We start from the raw sequence: 16,565 nt of genomic DNA, 5'->3' as shown, positions 1-16,565 counted from the left end.
ACTGATTATAAAATAATAGCAAAAATCTTATCTAATAGATTATCTAAATGCTTACCAAAATTAGTACATATGGATCAAACAGGATTTATTAAAAATAGACAATCAGCAGATAATGTAACTCGCTTATTTAGTATAATTCATTTAGCACAGAAGAGGGAGGAAATGAGCGTGGCAGTTGCTTTAGATGCAGAAAAAGCATTTGATAGATTGGAGTGGGATTTTTTATTTAAGGTATTGGAAAAATACGGATTAGGAGTATCCTTTATAAAATGGATTAAAACCTTAAATACTAATCCCAAAGCTAAAGTAGTGACAAATGGTCAAATTTCAACACCATTTCAGTTAACAAGGTCAACTAGGCAAGGTTGTCCATTATCACCTGCTTTATTTGTGTTGGCGATAGAGCCATTAGCTGAACTGATCAGAATGGACCCAGATATTAAGGGTTTTAGAGTTAACCAAGAAGAATACAAGATCAACTTATTTGCTGATGATGTTCTACTTTATCTAACAAACCCAGTGCAATCGTTGCGTAAATTATCCTATAGATTAGAAGAATATGGGAAAGTATCAGGTTACAAAATAAACTGGGACAAAAGTGAAATTTTACCTCTTACTAAAGGAGACTATAATCAATGTCGATCAATAACCCAGTTTAGATGGCCGGCAAATGGTATAAAATATTTAGGTATAAGAGTCGATAATGATATAAAAAACATATACAAATTAAATTATTTACCACTATTGAAAAAAATTCAAGAAGATCTTGATAAATGGATGGTATTACCAATAACATTAGTAGGTAGAGTAAATACCATAAAAATGAATATATTCCCTAGATTACAATACTTATTTCAATCACTACCAATACAATTACCCCAGAAGTTTTTTCAAGAGCTGAATAAATATGTGAGGAAGTTTCTTTGGAAAGGTAAGATGTCAAGAATATCGTTGGAAAAATTGACATGGAAATTTGAGCTAGGAGGGTTACAACTTCCAAATTTTAAGAATTATTATAAAGCAAATCAACTTAGATTTATTGCATCCTTTTTTGAGAAAGACAAACCGGCGTGGATCAGAATAGAACTAGATAAAATAGGAGAAAACATACCAGAAGACTTTATATATAAATGGGAATCTAAATGGATACGGGAAAAGAAAGAATCTCCTATATTAAAACATTTGATTGATTTATGGAATAAGATAAATGTTGACGATGAGACAAAGAAATCCTTATTAGCAAAGAGATCTTTAATCCAAAATAGACTTATTCCTTTTACAATGGATAATCAACTTTTATATAATTGGTTTCAAAAAGGGATTAGATATATAGGAGATTGTTTTGAAGGAGGTATATTAATGTCATTTGATCAATTAAAGAATAAATATAAAGTATCAAACAACACTCTTTTTTGTTACTTTCAACTAAGGGCTTACTTAAGAGAAAAGCTAGGTCAAACAATGTTACTACCGAAACCCAATGAAATAGAAACTTTAATTCAAAAAGGAAAGATTAAAAAATTTATCTCTTGTATGTATAATTTGATTCAAAAACAGGCAATTAAACAAGGAGTCCATAAGTCAAGACAAAAATGGGAAAGTGATTTGAATATCAAAATTGAAGAAAAAAACTGGTCAAGACTATGTCTTGAGAGTATGACAAATACAATAAACGTTCGATTAAGATTAGTGCAATACAATTTTTTACATCAACTATATATTACACCACAAAAAATAAACAAATTAAACCCAAATCTATCTGATCAGTGTTTTCGATGTAACCAAGAAATTGGTACTTTTTTACATTCTACTTGGTCCTGCTCCAAAATTCAACCTTTTTGGACAAATTTAAGAGTTTTACTGGAACAAATCATTGGAATACAACTTCCACACAACCCAACATTACTTTTACTAGGTAATATTGAAGGGATAAAACCGATAGCCAGATTGAATAAATATCAGAAAGAATTTATAAAAATTGCATTGGCAGTAGCCAAAAAAGCTATTGCAGTGACTTGGAAATCGGATACATATCTAAGTATAGATCGTTGGAAGAACGAAATTTATGGCTGTATTCCACTTGAAAAAATCACTTACAATTTAAGAGATAAATATGAAACATTTTTGAAAATTTGGCGCCCTTATTTACAAAAGACAGGATTAAATATATAGGTGCTCCGAAGATGAAATAATTGGTTACTTGGGGAAAGAAATAAATGCATACACCAAAGTTATTACGAACTCCGTGGAGCGTGTGGGGATCTTCCAATATCCAGGCATTCCTTTTTTTTTCTCTTTCTTTTTTTTTAGGGATGTTAGGGGGGAGGGGTTAAGGGGAGGGGGGCTGGGTAACATTTTTTTTCTCATACACTTTTATTTTGTAACTATTTGAAAACAATAAAAAAAAGTTTTAAAAAAAAAAAAAAAAAAAAAAATTCCTAACCAGTAAATATCTGAAAAAATGTGTATTAGAGATATCATATTTATCCATTAACTGTGAAAAGGACATTAAACAGTCTTGTAAAAACAAATCTAAAAAAGTTTTTATTCCCTTAATTTTCCACATTAAAAAAGCCTTATCCAAAGTTGGTGGTTTAAAAAAGAAATTAGAATAAATATTACTAGAAAGTCGAAAATCATTTAATTCAAAAAATCTACAAAACTGAAACCAAATTTTTAAAGAATGTTTAACAATAGGGTTGAGAGCTTGTCTACCTATTCTGGAGAGCGAAAACAGAAGGGGAGCTCCTAATAAAGAAGCTAAAGAAAACCCCGTTACTGAATTTTCCTCCAAAATTCCAGTACTACGTGATAGTGATGGTAAGAATTGGAGGAGGTGGCAGTTGAATGCGTGGCTGAGGTGTTGGTGCAGGGGGCAGGGTTTTAGGTTTTTGGACCATTGGGATCTCTTCTGGGGAAGGTGGGACCTGTACAGATTGGATGGGTTGCACCTGAACTCGAGGGGGAGCAATATCCTTGCAGGTAGGTTTGCTAGCATGGTTTGGGAGGGTTTAAACTAATTTGTAAGGGGGGTGGGACCCAGAGCGATAGAACAGTGAAAGAAGTGCATGGAGTAAAGCCAGATCTAACATATAGAGAGGCTTTGATGAAAAAGCAGAATAAAGGGTGTAAAGGTAGTAAGGTAGAAGGGCTAAAGTGTGTGTACTTCAATGCAAGAAGCATCAGGAACAAAGGTGATGAACTGAGAGCTTGGATACATACATGGAATTATGATGTAGTGGCCATTACGGAGACTTGGCTGGCACCAGGGCAGGAGTGGATTCTCAATATTACTGGATTTCAGTGCTTTTAAAGGGATAGAGAGGGGGGGAAGGGGAGGAGGGGTGGCATTACTGGTCAGGGATACTATTACAGCTGCAGAAAGGGTGGGTAATGTAGCAGGATCCTCTTTTGAGTCAGTATGGGTGGAAGTCAGGAACAGGAAGGAAGCAGTTACTCTACTGGGGGTATTCTATAGGCCCCCTGGTAGCAGCAGAGATACCGAGGAGCAGATTGGGAGGCAGATTTTGGAAAGGTGCAAAAATAACAGGGTTGTTATCATGGGTGACTTTAACTTCCCTAATATTGATTGACACTTGATTAGTTTCAAGGGTTTAGATGGGGCAGAGTTTGTTAAGTGTGTCCAGGATGGATTCCTGTCATAGTATGTTGACAGGCCGACTAGGGGGAATGCCATACTAGATCTAGTATTAGGTAATGAACCGGGTCAGGTCACAGATCTGTCAGTGGGTGAGCATCTGGGGGACAGTGATCACCGCTCCCTGACCTTTAGCATTATCATGGAAAAGGATAGACCCAGAGAGGTCAGGAACATTTTTAATTGGGGAATGGCAAATTATGAGGCTATAAGGCTGGAACTTGCGGGTGTGAATTGGGATGATATTTTTGCAGGGAAATGTACTATGGACATGTGGATGATGTTTAAGGATCTCTTGCAGGATGTTAGGGATAAATTTGTCCCGGTGAGGAAGATAAAGAATGGTAGGGTGAAGGAACCATGGGTGACAAGTGAAGTGGAAAATCTAGTCAGGTGGAAGAAGGCAGCATACATGAGGTTTAGGAAGCATGAGGTTTAGGATGGGTCTATTGAGGAATATAGGGTAGCAAGAAAGGAGCTTAAGAAGGGGCTGAGAAGAGCAAGAAGGGGGCATGAGAAGGCCTTGGCGAGTAGGGTAAAGGAAAACCCAAAGGCATTCTTCAATTGTGTGAAGAACAAAAGGATGACAGGAATGAAGGTAGGACCGATTAGAATAAAAGTGGGAAGATGTGCCTGGAGGCTGTGGAAGTGAGCGAGGTCCTCAATGAATACTTCTCTTCGGTATTCACCACTGTGAGGGAACTTGATGACGGTGAGGACAACATGAGTGAGGTTGATGTTCTGAAGCATGTTGATATTAAGGGAGAGGAGGTGTTGGAATTGTTAAAATACATCAGGACGGATAAGTCCCCGGAGCCTGACGGAATATTCCCCAGGCTGCTCCACGAGGCAAGGGAAGAGATTGCTGAACCTCTTGCTAAGATCTTTATGTCCTCGTTGTCCACGGGAATGATACTGGAAGACTGGAGGGAGGTGAATGTTGTCCCCTTGTTCAAAAAAGTTAGTAGGGATAGTCCAGGTAATTATAAACCAGTGAGCCTTATGTCTGTGGTGGGAAAGCTGTTGGAAAAGTTTCTTAGATATAGGATCTATGGGCATTTAGAGAATCATGGTCTGATCAGGGACAGTCAGCATGGCTTTGTGAAGGGCAGATCGTGCCTAACAAGCCTGATAGAGTTCTTTGAGGAGGTGACCAGGCATATAGATGAGGGTAGTGTAGTGGATGTGATCTAAATGGATTTTAGTAAGGCATTTGACAAGGTTCCACATGGTAGGCTTATTCAGAAAGTCAGAAGGCATGGGATCCAGGGAAGTTTGGCCAGGTGGATTCAGAATTGGCTTGCCTGCAGAAGGCAGAGGGTCGTGGTGGAGGGAGTACATTCAGTTTGGAGGGTTGTGACTAGTGATGTCCCACAAGGATCTGTTCTGGAACCTCTACTTTTTGTGATTTTTATTAACGACCTGGATGTGGGGGTAGAAGAGTGGGTTGGCAAGTTTGCAGACGACACAGAGGTTGGTGGTGTTGTAGATAGTGTAGAGGATTGTCGAAGATTGCAGAGAGACATTGATAGGATGCAGAAGTGGGCTGAGAAGTGGCAGATGGAGTTCAACCCAGAGAAGTGTGAAGTGGTACACTTTGGAAGGACAAGCTCCAAGGCAGAGTACAAAGTAAATGGCAGGATACTTGGTAGTGTGGAGGAGCAGAGGGATCTGGGGGTACGTGTCCACAGATCCCTGAAAGTTGCCTCACAGGTAGATAGGGTAGTTAAGAAAGCTTATGGGGTGTTAGCTTTCATAAGTCGAGGGATAGAGTTTAAGAGACGTGATGTAATGATGCAGCTCTATAAAACTCTAGTTTGGCCACACTTGGAATACTGTGTCCAGTTCTGGTCGCCTCACTACAGGAAGGATGTGGAAGCATTGGAAAGGGTACAGAGGAGATTTACCAGGATGTTGCCTGGTTTAGAGAGTACGGATTATGATCAGAGATTAAGGGAGCTAGGGCTTTACTCTTTGGAGAGAAGGAGGATGAGAGGAGACATGATAGAGGTGTACAAGATATTAAGAGGAATAAAACAGCCAGTGCCTCTTCCCCAGGGCACCACTGCTCAGTACAAGAGGACATGGCTTTAAGGTAAGGGGAGGGAAGTTCAAGGGGGATATTAGAGGAAGGTTTTTCACTCAGAGAGTGGTTGGTGCGTGGAATACACTGCCTGAGTCAGTGGTGGAGGCAGATACACTAGTGAAGTTTAAGAGACTACTAGGCAGGTATATGGAGGAATTTAAGGTGGGGGGGTTATATGGGAGGCAGGGTTTGAGGGTCGGCACAACATTGTGGGCCGAAGGGCCTGTAATGTGCTGTACTATTCTATGTTCCAACTGTAACCATGAAGGGCGATCTTGGTCATCTATATCATAAATCCAAAAAGTAATATAATGAATATTAATTGCCCAATAATAAAATCTAAAGTTTGGTAAAGCGAGTCCTCCAGCTTGTTTTGGTTTTTGCAATAAAAGTTTATTCACTCTAGAGCTTTTATTATTCCAAACATAAGACAAAATCAGAGAATCTATTTTATCAAAAAATGTTTTAGGAACAACAGAGGGAACTGCTTGAAATATATATAAAAATTTCGGTAGAATAACCATTTTTATAGCATTTATTCGACCTATCAATGACATCAACATAGGTGACCATTTAGAAAGCGCCTGTTGAGTATATTCAACTAAAGGGAAGAAATTATACCTATATAGGTCTTTAAAATTTTTAGTAATTTTGATACCAAGGTAAGTAAAATGGTTTTTGGCAATATTAAAAGGTATTTGATCATAGTAATCAGAATTATTAATAGGAAATAATTCAGTTTTATGTAAATTAAGTCTATATCCAGAAAAAATACCAAATTCCATAAATATAGATAACTTAACAGGAATAGATTTCCTAGGATTTGAAATGTAAACTAATAAATCATCTGCATACAATGAAACCTTATGTAATTTATCCCCTCTCCTAATACCCTGCACAGAATCAGAATCCTTAAGAGCAATAGCAAGTGATTCTAAAGCCAAATTAAATAATAACGGACTGAGGGGACAAACCTGACGAGTACCTCTATATAATCTAAAATAAGGAGACTTTTCATTATTAGTTAAAACCGCAGTTACCGGGGCATGATAAATCAATTGAATCCAGGAAATAAATCCTGGATCAAAATTAAACCTCTTCAAAACCTGAAATAAGGCCATTCCACCCTATCAAAGGCTTTCTCTGCATCCAAAGATACAATACATTCAGATTCTTTGGCTGAGGGGGAATAAATGATACTTAACAATCCTCGAATATTAAAATGTGAGCACCTATTTTTTATAAATCCTGTTTGATTGTTTGAGATAACATTAGGCAAGATATTCTCAAGCCTATTTGCTAGAATCTTAGAATTTTAAAATCTACATTCAGTAAAGAAATAGGTCTATAGGATACACATTCCAGTGGGTCTTTTCCTTTTTTTGGAATCAATGAAATTAGTGCCTCATAAAAAGTTTTAGGAAGGTTCCCAGAGGTTGTAGAATCAGTAAACGTTTGATGAAGATGTGGTATAAGCATTTCATGAAAAGTCTTGTAAAATTCTACCGAATAACCATCAGGTCCCGGAGCTTTACCTAATTGCATAGAGGATATAGCCTTGGCTATCTCCTCTTGTTTAATAGGTGCATCTAACATATCAACATCTTGAATTGAAATCTGAGGTATGTTTAACCTTTGCAAAAATCTATTCATAAAAATAGTGCTATCAGAGAATTCAGATTTATAAAGATTAGAATAGAAGTCCATAAATATCTTATTAATTTCATAAGGATCTAGTTTCTGTTTTATCTGGTCGACGAATTTTTAAAATCTGTCTTCTGACCATCCCAGCCTTTAAATGACCCGCTAAAAGCTTAACAGATTTTTCCCCATATAAAATATGGGGAAAATAAAATAAACTTTTAGATTTAAAAATTTGCTGTTCAATTGGAAGATCAGAAGCAAATCATACTGTGATTGAAGTTCGACCCTTTCTTTATATAGGTCTTCAGTAGGTTTAGCTGAATATGCTTTATATATCTGTTTAATTTTATTAATAAGCACTGACAATTCAGCTTTAGTTTTCTTTCTCAAGGCTGCTGAATATGAATTAAAGTCACCACCCATGATCAGCTTATATTCATTGAGATTCGTTAACTCAGAAATAAGTTTCTTAAAAAAAATCAGAATTATCTACATTAGGTGCGTATACACACACCAGAGCTACCTTTTGCTCGCATAATAAACCAGTAACAATTAAATATCTTCCAATCGAATCAGTAGTAGTATTAAAGTGTACGAAAATAATTTTTGGACTAAGAAATATAGAAACGCCTCTTATTTTAATATCCAACAGCGAGTGCAACAGAGGCTAGTGTAAACAGATTCCTCCGTTTTCTTGGTTTGTTCCGTTTGCTCCATTTCAGGAAAAGTCTTACTGCTTCTCAGTTGAATACCTGAACGACTTTTTTCAGCCATTGTAATTAAGTCGTAAATCCTTCAGTAGAAATAATAAGTCCTTCAGTAGGAGTAATAAATCATCAAAACTAAAAGGGATCTGTTAGTGGGATATAAAATATATTAAAAGAGAGAGCTGCTAGGAATGCGACCTACTCCATATGCTACAAAATGGAGATCGTAATTCTCAACTACTTCTGTGTGTAGTCTTGAGGATAACTTCATGGAATGCATTCAATACAAAACACTGGTGAACCAATTCAAACAGAGAACAGATTGTTTTAGACCTGATCACTTGTATTGAGATGTGATAGATTTACTATTTCCAAGTTAAGGATCCTTTGGTAAAGAGCACAACATGATAGTGTTTTACAATGAATTGGGAAGACAAAGCTGAGGCAAGGGGAACTAATAACTGATTATTTTGTATCTGTCCTCACATTGAAAGACACTAAAATCATTCCAGGAAAGAAGGAAAAGGAAGAACTTAAATCAGCTATTAGTAAAAAATATATTAATTAACCGACTGGAGACCAAAAAACCCTTTAGGTCTCATGGGTTATTAAGGTAGATGTTGTGGTTTCTACTTCTCAAAATTCCAGATGTCCTGAAAAGATTCTTCCAGACTGAAAAATTTCAAATCATGTAACACTATTTATGAAAGAAGGGAGGCTAGTTAATATCAGTAATCCACCTAATGTTGCAAATCATTATCATAAGTGTAGCAATAAGACACGTAGAAACAAACTACGATAAAAGAGAAGCTGTGTGGCAAGATGGAACCTGATCCCTTTTTTCAGTCTCAGTTCAAGGATTGAGTCTATTAAAATGAATATACTGCCCAGACTGTTATATCTCTTTCAGACCCTACCAATAGAGATTAATCAAAATCAATTCAATGAATGGAACAAGATGCTACCAAGCTATATTTGGCAGGGTAAAAGGCCTAGAGTTCATCTCAAAACTTTGCAATTAGCAAAGGAAAAGGGGGGATGGGGCTTGCCTTCTCTTAGAGATTATTATTTTGCAGCGCAGTTGAGAGCTGTGATATGTTGGTGCAACCCATCATATGACGCTCAATGGAAAAACATTGAGGAGCAGTACTTCCCATCCCCATACAAGCAATTTTGGCTGATAACAACCTGCAAAGGTACATAAATACTATTGATAACCCTTGGGTGAAATTGATTCTTAAAATATGGAAAACTACTATAAAAGAATATAATCTAGAGGGAGATATTGCAACTCTTAAATGGTGTGCATATGACTCTGATTTTACACCAAATGAACTGGATGTTAGATTTAAGGACTGGACAGCTAAAGGAATAACAGTTCTTTGCAACATAATGAAAGAAGGAACACTGCTCAGTTTTGAAATGCTTAAAGAGAAACACTTATTAGAAAAACAAGATTTTTAAATTGGTATTTACAGATGCGACAATATGTTAATAAGACGCTTAAAAATGTAACCAAGGCAAATACATGCTTGATAGAGCTCTTTAGAAAAGCATATAATTCAGATAACTGTAGTAGAATCATTTCAAACATGTATAAGGGGTTGTCAAATCTTAAGACACACACGACTTCATACATTAAAACAAAATGGGAGAAGGAAGGAGGGATAATTATATCTGAGGAAGAATGGACAACAATATGGAGATATCAATGGAAAGTGTACCAATTCACAGAAATGGAGTGAGTTTGGATGGAAAAACTTGCTAAGATATTTTATTGCACCCTCTCAGAAATCCCATTATGATAGTAACCTCCCTAGACTGGACTGCCAACACAGATGCCTTGTGCAGGAAGGCACAGAGTCGACTGTACTTCCTTAGAAGGTTGGCGTCATTCAATGTCTGTAGTGAGATGCTGAAGATGTTCTATAGGTCAGTTGTGGAGAGCGCCCTCTTCTTTGTGGTGGCGTGTTGGGGAGGCAGCATTAAGAAGAGGGACGCCTCATGTCTTAATAAGCTGGTAAGGAAGGCGGGCTCTGTCGTGGGCAAAGTACTGGAGAGTATAACATCGGTAGCTGAGCGAAGGGCGCTGAGTAGGCTACGGTCAATTATGGAAAACCCTGAACATCCTCTACATAGCACCATCCAGAGACAGAGAAGCAGTTTCAGCGACAGGTTGCTATCGATGCAATGCTCCTCAGACAGGATGAAGAGGTCAATACTCCCCAATGCCATTAGGCTTTACAATTCAACCGCCAGGAGTAAGATATGTTAAAGTGCCGGGGTTGATTGTATTTAATGTATTTAAGTAAACTACTTAAGAACTTTTTAAAAGCTATTATTAATGCTTTTTGAGAGAGTGATTTAGATGCATATCATATTTTTTTTTTACTGAGTTAAGTATTGTATGTAATTAGTTTTGCTACAACAAGTGTATGGGACATTGGAAAAAATGTTGAATTTCCCCATGGGGATGAATAAAGTATCTATCTATCTATCTATTTGCTGGAGAAATTGTAGAAATTAAAATGCAAATCATTATCATATTTTTGGGACTGCCCTGTTATCAAAAACTATTGGAGGGGGATACACAATGCCCTACAAGACATCTTTAAATATGAAATACCCTTGGAGAGTAAGACCATATATTTTGGATATATACCTCAAGAATGGTCGAAAAGAGATAAATATTTGGTGGCTGGTAAAAAGACTCTTACTAGGAAATGGTTATCACAGGAGAGCCCAACTTTAAATACATGGATGGAAATTACAATGGACATTTACAAAATGGAGAAGATTACAGCATCTGTTTATCATAAGCTGGAACAATTTGATTCATACTGGGAAAAATGGTTTAACTACATAATGCCTCACAGGCCTGATTTTATTCTCACAAATCAATGAATCTGTTGAAAATAAAAAGATCACTCCCTACTCCCTAGTTCTTTCCTTTTGCTTGTTTTTTCTATCCACTCTTTTCTATAAGAGTATACCCAGATAAATACTTTGTGGAGATTTTGTGATATATATGATTATATGATATATATGTACAATGTCTGAAATACATCTTATGGAAATGTTTGCTTGATGAACTTCAATAAAAAAAATAAATTACAAAAAAAAAGAGAAGCTGTGTGGCTAAAGTTGTGCTTGACAATTTATTGGAGGCCATTGAGGATGATTAAAAGCATTGCACAAGCTGCTGTGTAAAGTGTTACACTACAAAGGGATGCAGTTTCGAGTTCACATTGGAATAGATGGGTGATTAATTAACTGACAAAAACCAGATGCCTACAGGAAAATTTAAAAAACCACAAATGTTGGAAACCCTCAATAGGTCAGGCAATATCCATGGAGAGAGAAAATCAGAACTGATCTGAAACTCTGCTCTGATTAAAAAGTCATTGTCCTGAAAACAGCCGTTGCACAATGTGCTGCGGACGGCCACCCTTTTCTGATTTTAATTTGGACATGGGACTTATTTCAGATTGACTAGTTGTAACTATAGGTATCACAGAATCCTCAGGTGCAACTGCAAGAAGTAGTTTGTCAATCCTTTGCAATTGCCTGGTTTCTGCATTGATTACTCATAAGATGTGGTCTGATCTTCATCTAGGTCACAATAATAGAAAAACACAATATGCCTAAACTACAGTGGCTATAAAAAGTATTCACACCCCTTGGAAGTTTTCATGCTTTATTGGTTTACAACGTCGAATCACAGTGGATTTAACTTGGCTTTTTTGACACTGATAAACAGATAAAGACTTTTGTGTCAAAGTAAAAACAGATCTCTACACAGTGATACAAATCAGTTACAAATAATTGATTGCAAAAGTATTCACCCCCTTTAATATGACATACCATGTCATTACTGGTGCAGCCAATTGGCTTTAGAAGTCACATAATTAGTTAAATGGTGATCACCGTGTGCAGTCAAGGTGGTTCCACTGATTGTTGTAAAAACAGTCCTGTATCTGGAAGGTCCAATTGCTTACCCAGCAGTATCCCGGCAAAAACTACACATTGAAGACAAAAGAACACTCCAAGCAACTCCACAAAAAAGTTATTGAAAAGCACAAGTTAGGAGATGGATGTAAGAAAATTTCCAAGGCACCAAATATCCCTTAGAGTACAGTTCAGTCAATCATTAAAGAAAATAGAAAGAATATGACATAGTTGTAAATTCACCTGGAGCAGTTCATCCTCAAAAAAACTGAGTGACCATGAAAGAAGGGGACTATCAAGGGAGGTCACCAAGAGACATATGACAACTGTAGAGGAGTTACAAGCTTCAGTGGTTGAGATGGAAGAGACTGCGCATACAACTATTGCCTAGGTGCTTCACCAGCCACAGCTTTATGGGAGAGTGGCAAAGAGAAAGACACTGTTGAAAAAAAAAACTCACATGAAATCTCAGCTAGAGTTTGCCAGAAGGCATGTGGGAGACTCTGAAATCAGCAAGACGGTGGTTTTATGGTCTGATGAAACAAAAATTGAGCCTTTTAGCCATCACACTAAACGCTATGTTTGGCATAAGCCAAACACTTCACATCATCAAAAACACACCTTCGCTTCCATGAAGCATGGTGATGACTGTATTGTGCCGTGGGGATGCTTCATTGCAACAGGCCCTGGAAAGCTTCTGAAGGTAGAGGGTAAAATGAATGCAGCAAAATACAGGGAAATCCAGGAGGAAAAGCTGGTGCAAGAGAACTGTGACTTGGGAGAAGATTTGTTTTCCAGCAAGACAATGACACCAAGCATAAAGCCAAAGCTACACAGGAATCGCTTAAAATCAACAATGTTAATATCCTGGAGTGACCATGTCAGAGTCCAGACCTCAATCTAATTGAGAATTTGTGGCTGGACTTGAAAAGGGCTGTTCACTCACAATCCCCATGTAACCTAACAGAGCTTGAGCAGCTTTGTAAAGAAGGGATTGGAAAGCTGATAGAGACCTATCCACACAGACACAAGGCTGTAATTGCTGCAAAAGGTGCAACTACGAAATACTGACTTGAGGGACGTGAATAATTACGCAATCAATTATTTTTTTTATATTTGTAATTAATTTAGATCACTTTGTAGAGATCTGACACGAAAGAATCTTGATCACTATTAAAAAGAGCCAAATTAAATCCACTGTGATTCAATGTTGTAAATTAAAAAAAGAACACAAGAATACATTGGTTGTTAAAAACTTCACATTTCTCTACCGATTCCATTTGCAATCACTTCCATAATGGGACATTTTGTACAAGGATACCCAAATTCAGCATGAAGGCATAACAAGAAATTGGGAAAGCAATTGGAATATTGATCCTAATTCCAAGAATGGAGAACAAATGCCCTACTGGAGTTGCATAGAACTTTGGTAAGGTCAAACCTGTGCATGGTTATGGTCTCGTTTAAAATACTTTCCTTGAAGGAAGTGCAGTAAAGCTTCACCACACTGATTCCTTGGTCAACCAGACTGTATTATGACAGAATGTTTACAAACTGAATCTATACTCTCCAAACGCTTGAAGAGGGCCTGAGAGGACAGATGTCCTGAGAATGCTCCCTTGTGGGGGAATTAAGTATGGTGTAATCTTGATATTAAACAGATTTCCCTTTCATCTTAACCTGAGATGGTATTTCTGCTCTTAGAAGCCTATATCACTGTCAGGGAATAAAATGATCCTAAATTATGGTGAGAAAAAGGGAGATTAGATATCAGAATGTATTGCTTTTTCCAGAAAGTCACTGTCCTTCAGAACAAATTACCAGGTGTGTAGTTGATATAGATACAAAGCTAGAATGCGAGTAAAACTAATGAGCCACACAGAGATAACAAGTTACTAATTATGAAGATTCTTGGGTGCTTTTCTTCTAGGATATACTGAAAATAGATTTTGTTTCCCTTTATTTGCCTCCCTGTACATAACAAGATCTAAGGAAATGTGCAAGAAAACTGCACTATGGATTATTTTTGTGAAATATTAATAATAATAGTAACGATAGAGATCTAGAAAATTATAAGGCTAGCAGGACGGAGCTTAAGAATGACACTAGGAGAGCCAGAAGGGACCTTGGTAAGCAGGACTAAGGAAAACCCCAAGGCATTCTACAAGTAAGTGAAAAGCAAGAGGACAAGACATGAGAGAATAGGACCAAGTGTGACACTGCAAAAGTGTGTATGGAACCAGAAGATAGCTTAATTAACACTTTGCTTCAGTATTCACTATGAAAAAGGACCTTGACGACTGTAGGGATGACTTACAGCTTGAGCATATAGACATTAAAAAAGAGGATGTGCTAGAGCTTTTGGAAAGCATCAAGTTGGATAAGTCACTGGGACCGGACAAGATATACCCCAGGCTACTGTGGGAGGCGAGGGAGGATATGGCTGAGCCTCTGGCGATAATCTTTGTATCATCAATGGGGACGGGAGAGGTTCCGGAGGATTGGAAGGTTGCAGATGTTGTTCCTTTAGTCAAGAAAGGGAGTAGAGATAGCCCAGGAAATTATGGACCAGTGAGACTTACTTCAGTGGTTGGTAAGCTGATGGAGAAGATCCTGAGAGGCAAGATATATGAACATTTGGAGAGGCATAATGTGATTAGGAATAGTCAGCATGGCTTTGTCAAAAGCAGGTCCTGCCTTACGGGCCTGATTGAATTTTTGAGGATGTGACTAAACACATTGATGAAGGTAGAGCAGTAGATGTAGTGTATATGGATTTCAGCAAGGCATCTGATAAGGTACCTCCATGCAAGCCTTATTGAAAAAGTAAGGAGGCATGGGATCCAAAGGGGCATTGCTTTGTGGATCAGAATTGGCTTGCTCACAGAACGCAAGGAGTGGCTGTAGACAGGTCATATTCTGTCTGGAGGCCGGTGACCAGTGGTGTGCCTCAGGGATCTGCTCTGGGACCTCTTCTCTTCATGATTTTTATAAATAACCTGGATGAGGACGTGGAGGGAAGGGTTAGTAAATTTGCTGATGACACAAAGGTTGGGGTGTTGTGGATAGTGTGGAGGGCTGTCAGAGGTTACAACGAGACATTGATAGGATAAAAAACTGGGCTGAGAAGTGGCAGATGGAGTTCAACCCAGTTAAGTGTGAGGTGTTCATTTTGGTAGGTCAAATTTGATGGCAAAATATAGTATTAATGGTAAGACTTTTGGCAGTGTGGAGGATCAGAGGGAACTTGGGGGCCAAGTCCATTGGACACCCAAAGCTGCTGCACCGGTTGACTGTGTGGTTAAGGTGCTATATGGTGTATTGGTCTTCATCAACTGTGGGATTGAGTTCAAAAGCCAAGAGGTAATGTTACAGCTATATAGGACCCTGGTCAGTCTCCACTTGGAGTACTGTGCTCAGTTCTGGATGCCTCACTACAGGAAGGATGTGGAAACTATAGAAAGGGTGAACAGGACATTTACAAGGATGTTGCCTGGATTGGAGAGCATGCTTTACGAGAGTAGGTTGAGGGAACTTGGCATTTTCTCCTTGGAGCAACAGAGGATGAGAGGTGATTTGATAGAGGTGTACAAGATGCTGAGAGGCATTGATTGTGTGGATAGTCAGAGGCTTTTTCCCAGGGCTGAGATGGCTAACACGAGAGAGCACAGTTTTAAAATGCTTGAAAGTAGGTACAGAGGAGATGACAGGGTTAAGTTCTTTTTTACAGAGTGAGTGGTGAGTGCATGGAATGGGTTGCCAGCGATGGTGATGGAGGCGGATACAATAGGTCTTTTAAGAGACTCTTGGATAGGTACGTGGAGCTTAGAAAAAGAAAGGGCTATGGGTAACTCTAGGTAATTTCTAAAGTAAGTACATGTTCGGCACAGCATTGTTGGCCCAAGGGGCTATATTGTGCTGTAGGTTTTCTATGTTTCTATCTTAATAAGCAGCAGCCACTTAATGAATTTTCAGTTACAGAAAAAGCAAACTGCAAAAAACAGTGAATAATAGAAATCTAAATCGAAACCAACTTGCAAGAGTCTTGAGGTAAGCTAAACGTCACCTTCTAACCACAGTATCCACTTTTCAAAAAAAAACTCTCATGCCCATATAGCAGTCTGGTACATCCCCAACATCAAGAACCCTTTTCTTTCCATACTCCACAATTAGTGCTTACTATTTGATTACATACCCATCATAAGCTCCACTCACGATCCTTTTGTTATCAAATCGAATACATCGAACTAACTCTTCATGTCCTTCTAAGACTCGTAGACAGGCACCACATTCTATGTCCCATAACCTGCAACAAAAAACACCAAGATCACAAACAATTTCAGCATTTTACCACATTTCATTTTTTTTGTAATTTTGAAGTTCATCACCAAATATTTCAATGAGATGTATTTCAGACATTGTACATATATATCATATAATCATATATGTCACAAATCTCCACACAGTATTTATCTGAGGTATATAGCTATAGAAAAGAGTGGAAAGAAAAAACAAGCAAAAG

The 16,565-nt window shown here is 37.8% G+C and overlaps 1 protein-coding gene across 4 annotated transcripts in view; it reads right to left on the bottom strand.

The window, feature by feature from the left end:
• Positions 1-16,565, bottom strand: part of LOC140739528 (F-box/WD repeat-containing protein 11) — a 291,401-nt gene that overhangs the window by 62,227 nt on the left and 212,609 nt on the right. For all 4 annotated transcript variants that reach the window (XM_073067919.1, XM_073067920.1, XM_073067922.1 and 1 more), the window contains one exon: positions 16,239-16,349. In XM_073067919.1, the coding sequence (XP_072924020.1) occupies positions 16,239-16,349 (111 nt within the window). The remainder of the gene's footprint in view (positions 1-16,238; positions 16,350-16,565) is intronic.

The sequence above is a fragment of the Hemitrygon akajei genome, chromosome 15, assembly GCF_048418815.1.
Source record: "Hemitrygon akajei chromosome 15, sHemAka1.3, whole genome shotgun sequence".
NCBI classification, from domain to species: Eukaryota; Metazoa; Chordata; class Chondrichthyes; order Myliobatiformes; family Dasyatidae; genus Hemitrygon; species Hemitrygon akajei.
Note: the sequence above shows the minus strand (reverse complement) of the source record. Positions and strands in the feature narration are given on the sequence as shown.